The sequence below is a fragment of the Peromyscus leucopus genome, chromosome 3 (genome assembly GCF_004664715.2).
Source record: "Peromyscus leucopus breed LL Stock chromosome 3, UCI_PerLeu_2.1, whole genome shotgun sequence".
NCBI lineage: Eukaryota > Metazoa > Chordata > Mammalia > Rodentia > Cricetidae > Peromyscus > Peromyscus leucopus.
Genome location: NC_051065.1, coordinates 10558497 through 10581470, shown reverse-complemented (window position 1 = coordinate 10581470; position 22974 = coordinate 10558497). Strand labels below are relative to the sequence as shown.

At 35.1% G+C, this 22974-nt stretch overlaps 1 protein-coding gene across 3 annotated transcripts in view; it reads right to left on the bottom strand.

The window, feature by feature from the left end:
* Positions 1 to 9168: 9168 nt before the first annotated feature.
* Positions 9169 to 22974, bottom strand: part of Tfec (transcription factor EC) — a 68674-nt gene continuing 54868 nt past the window's right edge. For all 3 annotated transcript variants that reach the window (XM_037203506.1, XM_028871772.2, XM_028871773.2), the window contains 5 exons: positions 22327 to 22441; positions 20884 to 20940; positions 16623 to 16698; positions 11056 to 11203; positions 9169 to 10119 (listed from right to left, as the gene is read on the bottom strand). In XM_037203506.1, coding sequence (XP_037059401.1) covers positions 9742 to 10119; positions 11056 to 11203; positions 16623 to 16698; positions 20884 to 20940; positions 22327 to 22441 — 774 coding nt within the window. In that variant the 3' untranslated portion in view covers positions 9169 to 9741. The remainder of the gene's footprint in view (positions 10120 to 11055; positions 11204 to 16622; positions 16699 to 20883; positions 20941 to 22326; positions 22442 to 22974) is intronic.

The window sequence follows — 22974 nt, the reverse complement described above, 5'->3', positions numbered from 1 at the left end:
ATTTTTCAATATCGAACCTTAGTAGTTTTCATCATTCTTTTTATTGCACTCAACAGATATCCCCAAGTTTCATACTGATGGACATCTAATATCTTCCTGACACCATTTTCAGAACTGTTTCCACTTTATGCTTGCTTTATGTTAATTTCAATATTTCTTTGGTTTGGGGTCTGTTCTTTGAACTGTTCACTCATATACAGTGCCATAGTTTTAGCCGGTGAGACACTGAGATGTATGTTATTGATAGGAGGTCTTTGTCTTCCCTGATGCTCTTTTTTTTTCCAGATCCTTCTTTCTACATTAGGTTTCTTAAATGAAATATGAAGACTGTTGATAAAGAGAAGCAAGATTTTACTGCTTACTTCTGGGCATGAATAATCAATATGAGTTATTTAAAAGGGGAAAATGCTGGCTGGAAGATTAGACTTTGCAATAGGATTAGTACCAGTAAGAAAATGCATTCTCTCTGGGAAGAGAAAGTGAGTTGTGGGAGATGTTTGATAACCGTCCTCTAGGTTCCATATGTAAGCATCATTTCCCCTCATCCTCTATCCTCTACAAAAACGTATGTATGTATACACACATACTAGAAAGAGAGAGACAGAGGACACAGAAACACAGAAAGGAAGGTATTCTTTGGGTCTAATAAAAGTAATCAAAAGGAACTTATAGCCAGGAGTCCCTTTTCTGAATAACCTGGGTTACATGGATTCTCTTTGATTAAAAAGATCTTATTATTAGTTAAATACACATATATATGTATATACAAATCTATAAATACAACTTTCTATATTCATTTTTGTCATGTACAGGGTTTCAGGGATAACCACTCTGTATTGGATAACCAATAAGGGGGTCATCCCTGAAAAAGGCTAATTCTCCTTTTCCCCTGCAGTCCTTAGTTGCCTATATGGAAAGTGATATAGTGTAAAATGTTTTTAAAATAAAAATAAATATATAAGGTGTTCATAAGATGCAATACTCTCAGTAAGATCAAATATTCTGACACCTCAAAGAATTAAAACCTGCTGTATCAATAGTATCCGTGTGGCCAGAATAAAGAACGGTGACCTGAGAGGCTGTTTACACTTAGAGGATTCTTCACTCTTTTCTCTCCCACCTGCTCTCTGTACTGAACTAGCTCTCATTTGCCTTTAGATCTCAGTTTGTCTGAGGGATATTCAAATGCCCTGATGTGTGCTTGAAGAATACCTGTGATTCTCCCAACATCCCACTTCCACACTTTACTAGAAAATTTTTGTTGTGAGTCCTTTATACACTCTTCAATGGTAAGCACTTCTCTTTGGTTATATTTATTAAAGGAAGAAATAAATGAAAAAAAAACTCTAGGAAAAAATTTCCTCTACTCTTTTTTGTTACAATACTCCATATTATTTTCATTTCTAGGAGTCATATTTCATATAATCCTCAAGAGGATACAGAGACTTACTCAGTGAATTTGAAAGAACTGTAGCAATGACGGAAAGGTGAAGACTGTAATGGGTTGTCGGAGTCCTGAGGAAGCACTTCCTTATTACCTGAAAAATCTGACACACTGGCACTTCTCTTATCAGCAAGGAAGAATCATTAACTATGGGTACAGCATACTAAGCAAAACACAATGATAAATAATGTAGAAGAGAGAGATAGCTGAGGAACATATATCCAAGCACACACACGTATATGCACATACATATGTGTTTGTGTATATGCCCACTCACACAGCTAATCAATTCATTAGACAGCAATCCAAGAGTAGAATTTGAGGGTCACCTGGCTGGTACATTATGATGGTGATTACCATTGACTACTGTGATTTTAAAAAAGCCTTACAAATGGAAAAATCTTAAATGGCCTTGTGAAAGAAAGAACATAAACAGACTAGGACAGTCACTGCGAAGACTAACAGTATTAAGTTGAGGACCTACATGGAAAACATCAGTCTACATTACAATGCACTTCCCCTGCTTACCCATGAATAAGGAGAAATATAATTCCAGAGTGAATGTCTTAGATATCTCCTGATCCTGTCCTAGACATATAGGAATAGGCTTTATGCAACTGTGGACTGCTTTGAGCACTGTTAAAGTGACTACAAGTCTTGAAGATCTTAAAAATCTACCTGTTCTGCCAGGCAGTAGTGGTGCACGCCTTTAATTCCAGCACTCAGGAGGCAGAGGCAGGTGGGTGTCTGTGAGTTCGAGGTCAGCCTGGTCTATAGAGCGAGTTCCAGGACGGCCAAGGCTTCACAGAGAAACCCTGTCTGGAAAAACAAAAAACAAAACAAAAAAATCTACCTGTTCCATATAGTTACACAAAATAAGTATTTTTAAGGAGATTAACATAAAACTCAAACACCAAACTCCATTTTCTCTATATGTGCACACATTACTTTTCACGTATAAGCAAATAAGTTGTAATCTTGACTATAGTATTGTTTGCAGCAATTTAATTTTTTTCTGAGCATAGCTCTTATTCTATTATAATGCTTAAATGATTCGCATTCAATGTTTCCAATCCACCTTTCCTGGCTTGTGAAACTTTTTAAGGAAACATTAGCATTTGCAGGCACCAGATGTTTTGACATAAGGAGAAGCAATATGTAAATTTTAATCCATGCTAGGAACAATAGCCCGGAGGCAACTTTTTCTTATTATGTGAATCATATACTTAACCACAATGTGGTGGTTTCTATCAAAATCCTCACCATCCAGAATGCTGTAATCTTGTCTCATGGTTGCCAATTAATGAAACTGATGCCTATTTAACATGATAGGTATGTTATATAACAAATAAGTGAAATCATGTTGTACCCTTTAGCTAGCACATACTCAGAACTCTAAAGGAGATTAATTTTTAACAACTTTCAAGGTGAGTTGTAAACTTATTTTTTGTTGGCGAAAAAAACATCATTTACATTATATTTCATGTTCTAAAATTATAATCGTCAACTATTTTAGTGAGAAATACTAAAGTGTTCAGTCTTCCCCAACTTTTTGCCTTAACTCGAAGTTGTGTGTGTGTGTGCACATGCAAGTGCATATCTCTGTGTATGTGTGCTTTTGTATGCATGTATGTGTGTATCTCTGTGTGTGCATGTGTGTGTGTGTGAATGAGTGTGTTTGTTCCTATTCCCAAGTGTGCATGTGTGCCTCCGTGTATGTGTGCTTTGGTGTGCATGTATGTGTACATTTTTCTGTGCATGCATGTGTGTGTGTGTGTGTGTGTGTGTGTGTGTTTCCAATAAAAGAGATTTAAAAATGGCTTCAAATGTTCTTTCTATATCTGATTTTATAAAGATTAAAGAATAACACACTAATTTGTATAAAAAACCTCTCTCACATGAAAGAACACACCATCTATGTACATATACACCTAAAAGACAAAAATAAAACTCATCCTGCCATCCACCTTTTTAGTCTATGTAGGGTTTTTTAAATCATTGGCAAATTTTCATGTGTATTGGATTGGCTATTCTTTCTCCATAGGAGTTATATGGATCTGTATTTTAAGGGTAGATAGTGTTTTGAAGCACCTATTTTCTGGTACTTATCCTCAAAAAGTAATTAACTTAATGCTTCAATCAAAGTATCATTTTATAACTAATTTAAAATAGGCCTGTTTTATCATTTTGTGTACAGGTATATAAGAACAAAATCCATAAACATGGTATTAAATATTAGAAAGTCTTAATGCTTCTGAATTCCTTATTAATTTCATTATCAAGGGATGGGTGTAGTCAATAGCAATTAGTAGCTATAAAATGTTTTACATATTAGAATACAGTATTCTATTTATCCTAGATTGTCTGGGGAGGATCTAGTATATTAAAAGGCTTTGCAGTTTCATGGTGATTTCACTGCTACCATTATGCCTGTTAGCAATTTTGCAACATCCCGATAAATATTTTCCATAAATCAAAGCCATAACAGCATGCAGAAGCAGATGGCAAGAGACCGTATTAGAGAATGTAACAGTTACTTTCCATAATGGAAAAATATTGGATCCTTGTTGTCAGCCTGGCCTGTGTAGCAATCAGTTGTCAGTTGTGAAGTCTTGCAGCACTTAAGTATCCTGTCTGATGATTAACCCGTATGGCAACTCCTTCTGCAGTCTATATACAAGGGCAGAACAGAGAGAAGTATATTAAAACCTTTAATGGTTATGCTCCTTCATTTAATATATGCAAAGAAAATATTGGTACATTTAAAAAGTACTTGTACAAAAATTCATGTATGCATTTAAAGTACACCAATGTTCTTCATTTTCATAGAAAATAAGACACATTACTTTGTTATTAAAATGAAAAATAGCAATAATTATGAATTCTACAGTCTTATTATATTAACAATGTTTTCTTGATATAACCAATGTTAGATGAAAATTATTGGAATACTACTTCAGCTATTCATATATATGTAATGCTATTAAAGTCAAAGATTTTTAACTACATTGTTATTATTAAGATTAAATAGCTGAATTAGTTTTTAGCCTGGTATGCCATAAGCAACTTCTGCTGCTAGATAAGATACTAGAACTTAGTTTATCTGAACCTTCATATTCATATTTTTCAAAGTAAGAGATAGCTTATGGTTATACAATTCTTTTCAGAAAATAATGGTCTCTTTCTTTTGACTGTTTTGTTACACAAAATAAGATTTAAATAAGATAGAAAGTTTATTTCAGTAGAAAACTGTATCATCTTTACCTTAAAGGTAGCATAGCAGTAGAAATATAATTTTGTAAACAGCAAAGTCATTATTTTTATTCTTTAGACCCTCTAAGCTGTAAAAAAAAATGTAATTTTACTGAGGATTATAAACATCAGAAACAATAGAATTAATTTGATTGTTAAGAAATACACTTAGTGAACCCTTCAATCTAAGAAATACACACAGCAAGCCCTTCCATGTAAGAAATATACAAAGCGAGCCCCCCAATGAGGATAAAAAGTTCTCCTTTATGTATAAAGTGCACACAAGGGCATTTTATCCTCAAGTGAGATGAATCCTAGGAGAGACTATTTTTATATCAAAATAACTGAGTTCTGATAATTTCTCATACACTCACATTCTACATGAAACTCACAGAAAATAAAAGAACATGGGGCATAGAAACTGTGAAGTAGGTCTTAAAAAACCAAACCACCATCCACAACAGATCAGAAGCTGACTGTGTTGGCTAGTCTTGAAACTGTCCCATAGCCTTCTTGGTGTTTGGACTCTGCTTCACCTGCTGCAGCTTCCCAAGTGCTCTTACTCAAGGATATAGCACTAGGTTCCGATGAAGGATAGCTTTGTGTGGGTTTTTAACCCCACGATGTAAAAAAAAAAATTGCCTTATTTTCAAATTACAAAACTATACAAATAATAAAATACGTGGCAATGAATAATGATGAGAAATTGATCACAGCATCAGCTCTCACTTAATAGGCAATGGGGATGAAGTCTCTGGACAGGTAATTTCCATGAACTCCGGTTGATATAAACTAATAAAGAGACAAGACCTGGGTAGACCAAATGATGTACTTCTGTTGTACCTACAGACGCTTCCCTCAGCTATACTGAAGTAAATTCAAGCCTCAGTTGTTTTCATCAAACCCAGATTGCTCTAATGCTGATAAAACAGCAATGTGATTAGTGGATTTCAGTTCTCATGCACATCTTAGATGCTACAAGGAAAGAAAATATCAGCATAAAGATATTGTAGAGGAATTTGATGAGCTCAAATTGTTTTTGAGATATATGAGGCACTTGTGTATTGGCCCTGCAATCAATAAAACCATGTCTAATTAAAAATTGGAATTAAAACATCCATTCACTTAGATTTTTAAAGCCCTTGTAACAGTACAAGGAAAGGGGGTATTTTATAATTCCACTTACAATACTAAATGAAAAGAAAAATAAGCTATTTTTATTTTATGAAATGTAATTTCTTCCAAGTTTGTGGTAAATAAGCATACTAAATCAAGGAATATATTATGTGTACTTTTTAAGGAAAACTCTGTGAAGCATTTTATATGCAGTCACATATGAGCATAAACAAATTAGGCAAAAAATGAAGATGACGGCTGTTTCAGGGTGTATCAAACTCATCTAGCTATTTATCTTTCAGAGGAATTATTTTTACCTTTATAGAGAAAGGGAGGGTCACTGATAAGACCCTCAACTGAGGGAGTATGTCCTGGGCACATGTTCTCTAACTGATACAGGAGATGTTCCTAGGGGGAGCATTAAAGGAATTGAAAACTACACAGTTACATCTAATCATTGGGGTCTTCATTATTGTCAGGGAATTGGGAAATGGAAAAGGCTGATTAATGCAAATCCACAAAAAGGAATCCAACACTTTATAATAAATGGGAGAAGAGACTGGCTTGGACATTATCTTAAAAATTTCACTAAAGTTATCATTAAAATTGTACATTACTTCTTTGCATAATTAGCAAGCTGTTTATTAATAGTAATTTGATAATCAGTCTTTTGTGATAGAAATCTTTGACAAATGATTTTCCTTCCTCTATTAGGTAAAGTCTGCAACGATATTCTTTTATTCATCAGTTCTCATAAGGTTTTTTTCTAAGACTCTTAGATGTTCAAATAACTTACTTTTCAGTTTATATTATTTTTAACTTGAAATTCATGTGTCATGCCAAACTTTATTGTAAGATGTATACAAAATCTAAAATTTACAGAAAACTAAGTTTTAAATATACAACATACAGGAGACATAATTTCTTGAGTAAGGGTTGTTGCTTGAATGCCGACTACTTTATGAATGGATAGCTTCTAACAAATAATTTCATGTTTGATGTGCTTTTACTTACCTATGCAACCTCAACACAGTTAGAATTGGAATATGGATGGTGTTTAGTCCCTCCACTATATATGGTATTGACTCCTATGTTCCAAGAGAGACATAGTTAAGTAGCTGTGTGTGAGTTACAGATGTGATACAGAAACTTTTCATTTGGTGTCCATGGAGATATTGCGGAGAGCTTTAAAACCTTATACTGTGGGCAAATTACTATCCATACATAGTTCTTTCTTCTTCTTCGGGAAAAGAATAGGTGGCTGTCACTACGTTCTAAAGGCATCTATGCCATGAAAAGTTAAAAACTACTGTCTAAAATTTTAAGATTATTTTGGTCGACAGGGAGCATAATACCATTCCACTCTGTCTTACAAGCATCTTTACCCATTTTCAATTCCCTGAAATTACACATTCTGAAAGGAGCATTAAATTTATTAGTCTTTGCTCCAGAATTATCAATATATGCCAAGTCCTTATCTTAGCCAATACTATGAGACCTCAGTTTCATGGACAAGCAGTATTACTTCAAAAGAATGGAAAATGGTGCCAGGCAGTGGTGGAGCATGCCTTTAATCCCAGCACTCGGGAGGCAGAGGCAGGCAAATCTCTGTGAGTTCAAGGCCAGCCTGGGCTACAGAGCAAGTTCCAGGACAGGCACCAAAACTACACAGAGAAAGCCTGTCCTGAAAAAAAAAAAAAAAAAAAATGATGTCAGCATACCAGCGTCACCTGAGCAAGCCTTAGAATGTGACAAAAGCGGACAGAAGAAGCACAGAAGAAATAATCTTCTAGCTAGAATAGTGTGGTTCCCATGGGCCACAAAACATTCATTTCCCTATGATTTGCAAAGTCAAATCAAATTATCACCCGAGGGAAACTTTTGTCATTATTATTAAAAGTGTTAAATACCCTCTTGAAAAATACTGAGAAAATCTGTTTTCAAATGACACATTTTAGGTTGAACCAATCCATCTGACTTTACTGGCCATTCCTAGAAATTATGAATTATCTTTCCAAATCTAACAATTAAATTATTTTAACACTTCTAAATTAGAGCTGATATATGATAACACCATTGATGTCCAAAAGGTGGCTGTGTTTGACCACCTTTCACTCGCATAAGGACTTGAAAGTTTTTTATTGACATATTGTAGACAAAACACTAAACCTGCTTGAATATTTAAGATATCACAACTCAACCAGGAATTACACATTTTGTTATTTAAATTTCTATTCTAGTAACAAATTTAACTTCTAATGTATTATAGCATCCTAGATTTATTTATCTCTATAACCAGATGTCAACATCAGTTTCTAAAAAGCTCCTGAAGAAAGGTAGACACATCTGTCAACCAACCATCTCATGAAGCTTTTTCCCCATCTATCCCTTCCTTGATCATTTGGTTGAAATTAGTCCACTCTATTAATCCCCCTTGTATCTATCTTGTGCACTTTACATGTAGTATTTCCCCTCAACTTTGCAATCACCTTCCCTTTCAACGCTTTTATTTCACAGATTATGTTTGGTTTTTATTCTGCACATTCTCTACCCTTTGGTTTTGTTTTCATGTTGTCTTGTTAAGTGTCTCCTCAAGAATTAGATCATGTACTTCTTATCTGTTCAACATTTTGACAGGGCCCAGTGCAGTTCTAACTATTCCTGAATCAATATTGATTGATTCATGATCTTTCACTGAGGTCCAGCCATAGTGCCAGATATAGCAATATGTATACTGATACAATATCAAAGTTTAGACACGTTCAAGAATAAAAACATGAATCAAGTACTGTATATACAAATACTTGTACTAAATGCTACCAAAAAGGAAGACCATGGGGCACTCTAAGTTTCAAGGGAAAAAGAACTTCATCTTCCACTTACATTTGAATAAAATAAATGTAATTCCAGCTAACAGATTATCAATTGGCAGTCTAATATTCAATATTTAGTCAATGTTTGAGATAACATATTAATAATAAATCTATATCTTGCATTGGACATGATGACAAATGTTAAATCCAGAAAAAAATTTCTACTATGGGGACATTTTGTATTTATTTACTAAAATTGATTATTCTACATCTTTTGAAGAACAAAGGAAAAGTTTGAATATAGTTTATGGCATTGATCAGATAATCAAAGGAATGAAGAAAAACAAAATAATATATCCTACCTACATTATGTGCATGTATATTTATGTAAAATGGTAAAATCTGAGGACCATGTTCTGAAGGAGAGTCCTCAATGTGTTTCTTTTTCTGAAGAGAACATAGATACATAAATATGCAAGAAGATGTTCAGAATTAGTTTCATTGAACTGATTTTAAAAGTCAGAATCTACTTTTAGAAAATAATATTTTCAGAAATGTTCTTTGCTTTATTTAGAAAAATTCTCATGTTATTACAGACTGAATTTCAAGTATAAGTGACAAAAATATACATTTTATACTTATTTTCCCAACAAGAGTTCAACCATACATATGGAAAGGAAATGATCACCTAATATGTTAGTCTTGATTCTTTACAAAAGAAAATGATGTTATAAGAGGTGACACAGAATATGGAAGTGAGAGGAGAGTGGTATATTGCAGTCTCTTGAAGGACTACAGTTCCAATGTTATCATGTCACTGCTCTGAAGGTATCACACTAGAGCCATTATTAAGCTGAACCACTTTCCAGGAAAATCAAATTTAAGGAAATCTGCACTCTGTAGACAAAGGGGAAACAACACTGTGACCTTCAGCGATTCTTTAACACCATGCCTCTTCTTCCCTGAACTCTCCCATTGCTTCTAATCATTTTCCCCCATGGGCAACATAATTCCTTTCAGAGGATTAAGTGAAAACAATGCATGAAACGCAGATCATGATTGCATAGCACCAGCATGGAGTTGCTCCCTGGTTGATGACTCGAGCCGGTTTGTGGCTTATAATTCATCACCATCCTCTGAGCTAAAGCTGCTTCGACTGCTCGCTTTGGAAACTGCAGGGGAAGTGGCGGAGAGAAGTGGGTCCGTGCCAAAGGGGCAGATTGTATCACTTAGTAGCATGCCGTCCAATCTTTGTTCCTCTTTCAGCGCGGCACTAAATGATAAATCTGTGAAGTGAGACAGAGGATCAGAGAAGGCCAGAGCTTGCTCACAGAACTCCGGGCTTGTCCCCTGAGATGGAGTCAGTTGTTGGCAGCAGCCTACTGAGTTCTTCTCAGGATGGGTCTGCTGTTTGGCGATGTGGGTACTGAAATCAACTGTGCCGAGTGAAGCCAGCGTTGGTAGACCATGAGCACGTGCTTGTATTTCTAGTTCCTGTAATTTCCAGTAAGAAATTGTAAATTATTAAATAATACATTGGAAAAGTTGACTTAATTATTGAAATCAAATTGGAAAAAAATATTAACTAATAATCAAAATGAAGAAGGGTACAAACTATAAACACATTTTTCAAATAAAGAAATCTGGTGTACTTGCAATGCCTAAAAATTACTTAAATTAAAAAAAAAAATCCTCGCAGTGTCTGTAAACTCCATGGTGTGTGGTGGCAGCATGGTGGCTTGAGATAAATAGTGTGGCATGTAAACTGTGGAAAGTCTTCCATTCATTTATTCCTCCTGGCTGATCTCTTGTCCTAACTCCAGAGCATTTCACTGAACTAGGGTAAGTGTGTTACTTGACCATGTGCCTGTTTGCATTAAAAAGAGATGCATTTATAAAGCCCATATTATAATATTTTGTGACACATGAACAGATGAAAGGTAATGTAAACTGGTAAAATATGCCTCAAGGCGATGAAATCCGTTACAGTGTTACTGAAGAAATCAAGGAAAAGGGAGAAATTTAGTGTCCAAAATCATCTTACAGAAACAAATGCTTCACTATGTTGTCCGGCTTCTGTTTTTCAGTGATGAGTGAGTGCGTGCCTGTGTGTGTGTGTGTGTGTGTGTGTGTGTGTGTGTGTGTGTGTAGACTATAGCACGTGTGTGTTAAATGAACATTATTTTCTGCATTTGGTAATTGGTTCTCATCCACTCTATGTCTACTTAAGTCATCTCAAACTTAGATCGCCAATCAAAATCTAATTGAAACGACCCAATTCAGAAGCTTCTAAAAGGCAGGAAACTTATTTTTCCAAAGGAAAGTAAAAGTTGTTAGTAAGAAAATGTGTAAAGGAGAGCAGCGAATGAAAGCAATGACAGGATAGTCATATGTTCGCTGTGCAGCGCACGGCGGCTGTCTCGTCACCACCTGAATCCGGAGCACAAGCTGCCGGTTAGCCTGCTCTAATTTCTTCTGTCGGTGCTCCAACTCCCGGGCTCTCTGTTGTTCTTTTTGTAGCCACTTGATGTACTCCACGGATGCCTTTAGAATGGTTCCTTTGTTCCAGCGCATATCACTGCAGAAGAGGGAGATAACCTTTTCACAATTGTGCATGTCAGCAGAATTCATAAGAACTTACAAAATCTTTTACATTAATATGAAATAATGATTTACATGACTATTATTCACTCTTAGATATTATTGCTCCTGAATAGAAATTTTAATAGAATAGTTAAGAAGCCCTTATATAGTAAAATTAATCCCAGAATGAAAATAAGTGTCAAAAGAAAGTAATAAAGTGACTTTTTGTGGGAGAGCTAAATGCAATATCATGATTCTACCATTACAGTTTTTATATTTTTAGTGAAAATTGCTTTTATTATTAACTCTAAGATTAAAATCTATGTGCAGTATTTCTGCATTAATGAACTAGGAAATGTACATTACTGACGACTTAAGCCTAAATTTTTTAAGATCATTTCAAATGTACCAATCTTCTAACCTATTTCCTAATATGGTTGCTTTTGTTTCTAAGAAAGAAAAAAATACATTCTCCCCTGAATGGTGATCCTGTGTGGTTATGAAATGCAGCAGAGTTGGGCAACATTGCTTTATGCAATAGAGCAAGCTTCCTGAAACCATTTAATCAATTTTTCAGCACAAACGATAACATCGTTATTTTTAAAGCTGGATTCAGAACACTATTTTTTAAACATTTTAATATTTTTAAGTATTTAAGATAAATGACTAGAATTAAGCATTTCTGAAAAATCTTTTAAGTTTTGGTATAGAAAAATATTAAAATGCTTTTAACATAGGAGAAATAATAACATAGAAGTGTGGAAGTGGCTAATAATGATCTTAATATCTGAAAACATCATGGATGTAATGCTGCATGAGAACTATTAATATGCATTAATAAGAAGAACCAACTAATTAGCAAACATTAATTAAAATGGTTAGCCAATGATGGTGACAGAACCAGAAGCTCTGTGATTCCACTGGATTGGCTGGCCAGGCAAGCTCTGAGCCCCTCCCTTTTCTGACTCCCAGCAGAAGGATTACAGGCACACACATTCAAGCTGGATTTTTATGTGAATGCTAGGATCTACACTCAGATCCTCACGAATGAGTAGCAAGCACTACCCACTGAACCATGTCCCTCACAGTGAAAATTATTTACATATAGTACAAAGTAAGCAATAGCAAAATATAGACTTTTTCCTACAGCTGTTTTTTTGTTTTGGTTTTATTTGTTTGTTGTTTTTTGTTGTTGCTGTTGTTTTGTTTTATGTTGTCTAAATATATATTGAAAATAGTCCTGGTTTGTATAATCTTTATAAACTATGATACAGTTAATAAATTACTTATCATGGGTCAGATTTAAGAATATAAAGCCTATGGAACATCAGTTTGAATATTACTCAGGGAAACAGCTTGGGTGGCCAAGTCATTAGCAGCAACAAATGAAAGGAAGATACATTTTCATCTATTCAGCAGAAAGGTTTAAAGACTTTTGAATGGTCAACCATCTACGGAAATGCTCCAAACCACCTTCACATTTGCTCATTTTAAATATTATCTGCTTAGTTTTCTAGGGCCAACATGACTGTCAGGATCAATCCTTTTCATAGGGATTTCTGTCATGGTAGAGTAATTATGAAAAGACAAGCTATTTTTGTTGTTGAAACAAGAGTTATCTGTAACTGAAAAACATTGTGATCTCCTGAATTGGCACACTTAAATAGTAGCAAGAACCCTATGGAACTTCAATTTTGTTTCATTTCCTTCCATGGGGGGTAGGGTGCATGAAGGAAGGAGAATAAGGAGCAAAAGACATGGCCCACACCCACGTAATATGACCAGCCCCAAGTGGACCTACTTGGATATAAAATATGTATATAAACATATATAATATATACATGTATGTATATATGAAATGAAGTTGAGAGGAGGCATGTTGTTGGAGGATATGGGAGTGTTGAGGCAAGAAATGAGGAAGGGATATGTTCAAATTTCTTTGTATTCATGCATAAAATTTTCAAAAGCAAAGAAAAAAATTAAAAGCAAAGGACAATTATAGCCAAATCTAATCCTAAAGAGCTACTTATTTAAATTTAAGATAAATCTACAAAAGGGGCAGGGAGAACACAGTACACTTTAGATGACACCTGATGTCATATCAACTGTTTTTGGAGTTTGCTGTATCTGACAGTATTTGAATAGATAAGGCTTTGCTCTTCAAATGCTTAAAAATGTTTATATATATATATATATATATATATATATATATATATATATATATACATATACATATACATATATAGAGAGAGATAGAGAGATATGGGAATACATATATATCTATATCTATATATGTATACATATATCCCTACATATGTGAATGTCCTCTCTTCCAAGGCAATTTCACCTACTGTAGGATTAAAAAAATGAAAGAATATAATGTTATCATAGAAATGTGGGATGTGAACACATGGCTAAACAAAGGAGGGAGACATTGTCCTTTCATTTCCATAAGGCAATTATCCTTGAAGACTTTTGGGACAAGAGCTAAAAGTCTGAAGATAGCATTAAGACAATAAGGCCTAAGGTTTGAATTGGTGTAGGATTTCCTTCAGGTAACTCTGCAAAAAATGCACATCAGCTGTCACCTTGTATGTGACATCCACTTCAAAACATTAGAGTTTTATAACCAAGAAATGTAGAAAACACCAGGACACGTCCAATTTGTAGTTTTTTAAATACTGTTTCTCAGCTCTAGTATTTCTGTATAATATTCTCTTTTTAACTCCATGATTTTGATCTGCAAAGAAATACAAACTTCTGAATGTTTTGAAATATAAAAATGGCAATGCCACTGAATTCTACATCTTCGAAGTAGCTCTGGCCTCATTCCCAGACTTTAGTCTAGATAGCTGGAAAGGCCCTCAGCAGGAGATACTCCACCATGCCCATGCCCAGGAACACACATGACATTTAGAAGGTGAACTCCAGATCTCCTTGTGCTCTTTACTGGTCTTCTGTAAACATGTGGCTTTTGCCTCATGTTTTTTGTTTTGTTTTGTTTTGAAAACAGGATTCATTATGTGACCTAGGATAGCCTAGAAGTCACTACATAGCAAAGATTGGCCTCAGACTCATAGTAATCCTCCTGCCTCTGCCTTCGAAGTACTGGAATTACAGATGTGAGCTACCACATCCAGCTATTTTCTTGAACAACAACAACAACAAAAAAAAAACCTCAGTCATCTTAATGGTTGTTACCTATGCAACAGATTCTTTTGAGAGTTATTTATTCAAATTGATAATCTCTTGATATTTTTGTTGTTTTCCATTTGAGTTTTTATTTTAAACATTGCCATAATATAGCAATGCTATTTCTTATTCACTTTACTTTCTTTAAATGGAATCCTGTCTTCTCTGTATTGTCCCTACAATCTTTCCATAGTATTTTTCCTGAAGCATTTTAATTATCTTTATTAACATCTAAAATTCAATCAGTCCAAATTGTTTCATAGACTAGTCATTCCTAGGGTCTTCAGATTCAGAGTCTACTCTAGTAAAATCCCTTTCAAGATGCTAGATTCAAGATTCAACCTCATTGCTGAACCTCAAAGGTCATTGAAGTAACAGGTGAGGCCTCAGCAAGCCAGGGAACGAAATATACTAAAGCAGAATTTAGTGTTCAGGTGTTTGAATGACATGCTAGAAGTCATATATAGAATATAGACACATTCATCATCTGACTGTTCAGTGTGTTTATAGTAAGATCTTAATGTTATTTGTATACAGATAGCATTACAAAACAGGAGAGTAAGGAGAACTGATGTTCATAATGAAGAAAAGGATGCTTAAGAACACATATAGTGAAGGTTTCTCAACTACCTTTTCTTTCAGCTGAGTCTGTGATAAATTGATTTCCCATATTCTAGGCCAGAATGAGAAAATTATAGCCACAGACAGATTTTTGTCAATAGTTTCTGTGGCTATAATCATTCTCCCTCATTACATGTAGTCTTTGTCTGATTTTGGAGACTATAACGGCAGAGTTAAAATAGCTGCAATACTGCCTACATAAAACATACATAAAAGGCTTTTGACATTTATAGGAAAAGCTTGTCATGTGCTATACAATGAGTTAAACCAGAAAGAATTAGATTATCAAAATAGCTATAAAATGTTAAAGATTGCAATACTTCAATCTTTATAATGTATTCTAGTATACCTTACTGATATTTTTATAAAATAATTATAAAGGAAAGTCAATTAGTTACTGTAACTTACAGATTTATATTTTTAAACTTTTGTGTATATTGAGGACAGAATTTCCTCAAGGGTTAAGGCACTTGTTGCTATTGCAGAGGACCCAGGGTCAATTCTCAACACCCACATAGTAGCTAACAAATGCCTGTAACTCTATTAACAGGGGATCCAATGCCTTGTTCTGACCCCTGTGGCATTAGACATGCACATGATCCACATACACACATGCAGGAAAATATTCATACACGGAACACATACATGTATTTAATTCATACATATAAAACATATATGTGTTTATATTCATACATATAAAACAACAAAATAAATAAATCTAAAAATAAGTCAGATTAAGTGAATTTAGCGTGTTTGAATGATTATCACTAAAGCCCAAACTAGGCCTGAGCTCTTCAGCTCTCTCTGCTGAGTTGAGTCCCTCTGCCATGTTTACATTGAAGCCTATACCATCTAGTGAGCTCATGAGGATAAATATTGCAGTCTTTTCTAACAAGGGTTATTTGTTTGCCCAAATTAGTTACAACATTTGTATTTAAGGAAAGACAATTTTCAAGTATCACTTGAAAAAGTATCCTCATTTCTGAAGGGAAATTTGGAGTGATCATTTTTTAAAAATCATCATTCAAGCTGCAGATCATGACTTGGCTTTTTGTACAAAAACTCTACTTTCAAAATTGAAAGTTTGATTAGTTATTTCTTGATGTTTATAGTCTCGAACACCACATTTGCCACCAAAATCTGGTTGGCGCCAATCAACAGTACTTTACAATTCCATTTTAACATGGGCATCTCTAGAACTTGAACATATTTGACATTGTGACAATTTAATTTTAATGTTCACATAAATCTTAAGTTGGAAGAAATGCTATTATCATAAGTTGACTATCCCAGTCATTATCGTAAACAGCTTTTGACACTATCATTAAATTGCCAATATTGTTAGTATGCTGAGAGCCACTATGAGCTGGGGGGAACTCAGATACTTATTTTGACTATCAAAAGGATGAATCTAGGAAATGCCTTGATGCTTAATAATTATCACTCTGAAATAGATATTTCAAAGGGAGACCAGAAGTAGACTAATCTTTGCTACAAGATGCTCTGTTTCCTGGTCATTGGATCTGTCCTCCCTTTTCCCACCCACCTATTTGCAGGACACTGAGGCTACAACATTATTGCACAAACGATTTTGAACTCACGGATCATTAGACTTTGGAATAAGACTGCCAAGCTCCTTGATTCGGTAATTAATATTATACCTTCTTCTTCTTTCAACTATTAAGAAAGAAAGATTATTGATTATTCTCATTAAAACACAGTTCACTGTTGGTCAGCTGTAAATTTAATAATTTTTAAAAAATAGTAAAAAAGATATTCCCAGTTAGTCAAAGGACAGTTTTTAATAATAAGATAAAAATTTAAATATCTCTTATGCTAGCAGGAAGTTTTGTAATAATAGAATTGTGAATATTTATTTCGTAGCATGATAAAATATTTTGCCACAAAATACTTTCATTATTTGAATTTTCTCACAATGATATATACACACATATATATTCATATTTTTATCCTGTTTGGCTGATACCTCATACATACACATTCTAGCAATTTGTTAGTATAATCTTTAAAGGCCATTCACCATGTTTTACCATCTCCTCAATGTAGTAGGAGGTTTTTCTGTGTCCCACCTGGCCCACAGTTGAGACAAATCTCTCACTCACAGTCCCACAGCTTTTTATTAAAATAATCATACAGAAGCTTAATATTAACTATAACTGCTTGGCCATTTGCTCAGGCTTATTACTGACTTGCTCTTACATTTAAATTAACCCATAATTTTTATCTACATTTAGCCACATGGCTTGGTACCTTTTTTCAGTTCTACCTTCACATCTTGCTTCCTCTGTGTCTGGCTGGTGACTCCTGACTCTTCCCAGAATTCTCCTTGTCTGCTTATCCCACCTATTCCTGCTTGGCTACTGTCCAAACAGCATTTTATTTATCAACCAATTAGAGCAACACATTCACAGCATACAGAGCGACATCACCCATCACCTCAATGCTTAGCACATTGCTAGTACACGTGATCAGTTAACTATGACTGTATCTCTTGTACTGGAGAGTTGGCTCAGTGGTTAAAAGCACTTATTGTTCTTGCAAAGGTTTGATTCCCAGTACCCATATGAAGTTCATCACTTCCTTGGGTATCAGGGATACATGTGGTACAAAACACTCATACACACAAAATAATAATAAAATAAATCTAAATAAATAAAAAAAATAAAAAGCCTTCTAAAAAAAGTCAGGTGGTAGAGGCACATGCCTTTTATCTCAGCACTCAGGAGGCAGAGGCTGAGGCAGGCATATCACTATGAGTTGAAGGCCAGCCTGGTCTACAAAGTTCAAGAATAGCCAAGGCTACACAGGGAAACCCTGTTTTGAAAAATAAAAACAAACAAACAAGCAAACAACAACAAAAAAACCCCATCAACTATAAGTCTATCTCCAGAGAGCTTGGCCTATACAGCATGTGCTGACTAAATGTATGTGGATTAGACTACTAATTTGTTTTTCTCTAGTGAACACTTATTTAGTGTGTTGTGCATGTATGTGTAGACTTACACACAATAGCATGTTTAGAGACTAGAGGGCACCATGTGGGGACAGGGACTCTCCTTGCACTGGGTGGATCCCAGGGATCAAACTCAGATTGTCAGGCTCAGCATCAGCACCTTCACCCACTGAACCTCCTCACTGGTGCTAATTTCCTAATTTTAAGTTTTTTTTATATAGAGAAGTGGTTTTCCCACTCTTGCTTGAATCAGACATATCTGGAAGGATTGTTGAACAGATTTTCTTTACCTCATGCAGGAATTCTGATTTTGGTAGAATCAGCGCATGCACCAATGTCATTAGGTAAAGCTGTTATTACATGTGTAATGCTAGTCATTCGAGAACTGTAGATATAAGCTCTCTAGAATTTTTCCCTCCTTATTATTCTACACATTCATTTTTTGTAGCAATTTTGTGTATGTAGAAACTATTCATTGTTGATCATATAATGAGTTTCCTATATTGGCCCTATATAATATTTTTGCAATGGATTACATGTATAAAGTATTCAGAGAAATTTGTGCCCCCCAAAATAAAATAAAATAAAAAGGCCATGAGAAAAGAAAAGCATACTTCAAAAACGTTGTAAAATACCCAGATAGCACCTACTTGAGAACCAAGATCTGCTACATGAAATGAGCAAAGTCGCTAATAAATATCATTTGCCTTCATAAACCTTGTCTACAAAGTGAGGTGCCATTAATGAGTTTGGGAATGGCGCATTCAAGTCAGAATGTAATCGATCATTGAGCTTGTTTGCCCTCTCCACTAATCCTCCTTTTTCTTGGAATATGACTTACAAAGAAGCTAACTATTTCTACATCCATAAGCAAAAGTAAAACTGGTAGAAAAGCATTTATGATTTACAGTGAGAATTTGATAACAATTCTGTGTTCACATACATTATCTCTATATCACCAATGAAGCATACAACAGTAATGAAGAAAGTTTATGATTTTGTCTCAAAAAAGGTTAGTTTTACACTTGTTCAAAATTACCTAATTCCACATTGTGCATATTATCAAAACCTTTCCTCTCCTTAGATTCTTCTTATAACATTTTAAATGGTTAATTACCACTTCAGTTCTTCTTGAATATACAGTATTTTTTTTAAAAAAAAATCACTTTAAGAAATTGCAAAATTTCACTATTCATTATTCTTTTGACATATTCAGTCAACCTAGTCCACTGGCATTCTGCTGGCATTCATTAGACCACTTTTGCCTTCTCTGGCCACACCAACCCCAAGGCAGACCAAGGCCAAGAGAATCCTGCTGAATGAAAGGCACTCTGGCTAACTTGCACAAGAAATTTCCTCTTTCACTCCAGGGCTTGTTTCCAGGCCTAGGACAGGCCATGAACTGAACTCTCCTCTCCTGAAGGAAGGAGCTCACATCTGTAAGTGTGCAGCCACAGGGTAGTATAGGAATGGAGTGGAGTGTTCACTCACATTCAAAGCTACTGACAGCATAAAATAGAAAGACACGAGAAGCAGGTTGCAAGATGAAAGCTAGCACCATTCTTCCCAGGCCAAACTCAGGGGTCCTGAGAATTCTCAACCCACTCCTGGCCTTTCAGGCTTTGATAAGGACTTAGCATTTTCAAATTCAATTTTTAACTTTTATATATTTAGGCATCAGATAAAGGGAACCTCCTTTGTGGTTTTGCAATGACTTCACACTTTCTGTAGTTTTAACTGTTTTATATTTGTCATATATAAAATAAAATACATGGCACTAAATTTTTAACATTAATCTACCTCAAAATAAAATGATGTAGCATGAGAATCTAGTTTCAAAACACTTTGATAAGACATATAACAGACACCAACCATACTGTACATTAAAGGCCTGTTGGACAGCTGCCTATACAGAGGACAGAAAGACGCAAGGACAGTAACTCCGGGGGCCCATGATTTCTCAGCATATTGGCTCCTTGTACCAACCATCAGCTCTACCCACTCATGTGCCCCCTTGTCTCACAGTCTAAATTAAAGTTGTCTGCGATGCCCTTGAGGGCTAAGAGAACCCAAAGTTTACAGCCCAAAAGAGTTGGAAGGAAGAGCCAGCTCTCCAACGGTCAGTTAACTGTTGCCGGTCTGATGTGGCAGGTGCGATAAGGACTGGTAAGGGTTTCATAGGTACATGCAGAACGAATTTCAGTCCATTGCACAGAAGAAAAATGTTGGTTTGGCTGGAGGCTCTACTCTTTCGTTTTCATTATTCCTCTTTCTCTGTGGAGCCTTGTCTCTCAGAACAAAGCTGCCTCACACTCAGTTAGTGGAAGTCACTTGAAATACGGAAGCTCTTAAAACAAGACCGAGCACTCTAAATCTCAGCGTTGCTGCTAAACTACCTCTCCCACATGAATTTCTCCATCTCATGTGACTGGTTATCAGAGTCAAACTGACCTGAAGAAGGCATGAGGAAATCAGCTTTACAACATAAGCCGTGCCTTTCAGTTAACGTATCATTGAAAAGGGAGGAGCAGATTGATCCTGAAAGATGAGAAGGTGCACTTGTTTCTGGTGAAATGAAGTACATTTCATAGTCAGTTCTTGTCTTTAAGCCAATGAGTTGGTGAATCACAACACTGCTCAAACATAACCAAATGCACTCATCTCAGGCAAGCACACCCTTCCTAGTCACCTGGTTTTATGAAAATGCAAAACCCTTTCAAGGTATCTCCAAGTTTGCATTTCCAAAGCTGGTTCAAGATGCTAAGCATGAACAATTAATTTCAATAATCCAGATTCAAGTAGTAGTGGTATGACAGTAAAAGACTCTCTATTTTCCTTGCATTTCCTCTTGTAGTAATTTTGTTTGAAGAAAAAAAAAACATACTCACTGAGGTTGTGGTTGTCCTTTTTCTGTCTCTCTTTCGTCAAAGCTCTAGTGTCAGTTTCTGAACAAAAGATAAAAAATAATCAAAATGGAGTTTAGCTCCCCTTTGAAGCCTTTCCATGCAACCTTCAGAAACACTGGGTAGAAAGAGAGTATTGCTTGTTCTGGAATGGTAACGGTGTAATAATATGTTGGATGCCAATCTGAAGGAATGTAGAGCAGGGGATGTTTTAACAAAAGGCCATGGCAAAGTCTTTAAGACCTGGAGTAGCAAAAACCTGGTCTGTTTTCTAGCTTTCCATTCAACAGTCACGTGGTTAATTATCAAACTTGTTGCCTCAGGCTCTTCACTTGTGAAATAAATATAATACAATAGCTACCTGATAAACAGTGAGAGGGTTACATGTTACATAGAAAATGCTGAACTCTTCACTAACTTCTACTATTATTCCCATAATTTTGAGATTCAGAAATTAACCTAGTCTCTTCAAAACTATTTATGATTGCTTCATCAAAGGAATTGCAACTAGCTATATATCTCAGATATACATGTCAAAACCATTCTACCACTCAGGAAATAACAAAATTCTCTACAGACTGGCTGGCCATCAGTTTCAAAGGGTCCACAATGATACTTCCTCCCTGATCTTCATGATATGGATCATTCCTCTAGCATCGATTGGGATTACAATACTAACAGAGTGTCAAGGAGGTGTTCAAGGCAGCTCTCAAAGCTATTTCTATTGTGTTTTCCACAGGACCTTCTGCAGAGACGCATGATGCAGTTACAAAGTAGGACCGAACTATTAATTACTAATTGTCACTGAATTACAATCAACACTATAAAACTATCTATTAGCCTAAAATTTGACTTCTTTTGCATTATCTTTCTATCAGTGGCCCTATTTGTAACATGGTCAATTATAGAATTCTCATCCTGATATATACACTTAGACCCCCACCTAAGCCAATTAATTAAATATCTTCTTATATTTCTAATCACTATAATTATTTTATCCTCAGCCAACAACCTGTTCCAACTATTTATCAACTTATAGTATTTTCACAAACTATGCATGTACCAGCTTTGAAATGTATTGTCTAGCCCCAGTCACATGTTACCCTCTGTACTCTGGAAGATTTCTAGAATACAGCCCTGTAAGAGACTCTGAGTCACAACAACTGGCTAAACCTCTCCTGAATCTCTGGCCCAAGAAGATAGGATCAGAATGTTAATGTTTGAAAGAATCCATTCAACTAAAATGTAAATGATATTGACCTGTTGTTTAGTGATACTAAGAAATGATAGATTTACTCTCAACACTTAACCCTTTTAGCTATTGTGATCATACTTTAAAAAACTATTCAGCATGAAACTATGCTATTCATATAGTATGCAGCTGATAACTATTTTTAAAGGTTAATTTTTTTTAAAAGTCAACATTACCTGCAATTTCCTTTTTCATGGGCAGGTTGCTTGGACAGGAAGTAATCATAACATTCGAATTAACTGGAGAAATCCCCTGCTCACCATTGTACACATCCAAAATACTACCAGATAACTTAAAGAAAAAAAGAGAGAAAAGATCAACTACTTAACACCATTATACACACATACATATTTAGTAGTGTACCTTAAATCCCTCATTTTAAATTTGTCACTTTGTAATAATCATGACAATAGATTCCATGTTAGTTTTAAACAGAAATATACGTTGGCTACTTTTAAATACATTATGGAGTGCATATGGATAAGATATGCTGAAAATAGTATTTGGATTGCAAGAAAAAGAGAGGTCAGCACATACATGAAGGAAAATTCTGATGAATATTTACAAACCTATGGAGGTTTGAGCCAGATCATGACATGGTTGTAAATTAGTACTATTAAAATATCATTTTGAAAAAACAACACACATCTTAGCAAATCTGGAAGTTCCTTGCAGACCACAAGTCAAGTAAAATGCTAAAACTTTTGGGAGCTTCAGAATGCTGTCAGTACTCTCAGAATTTGGCCATCAGGGGGGATTTTATGTTGTTAATGAAGTGGCAAACTAAGCTTCCTGGAAGGGATACTTTTTCCCTCTGTACACTA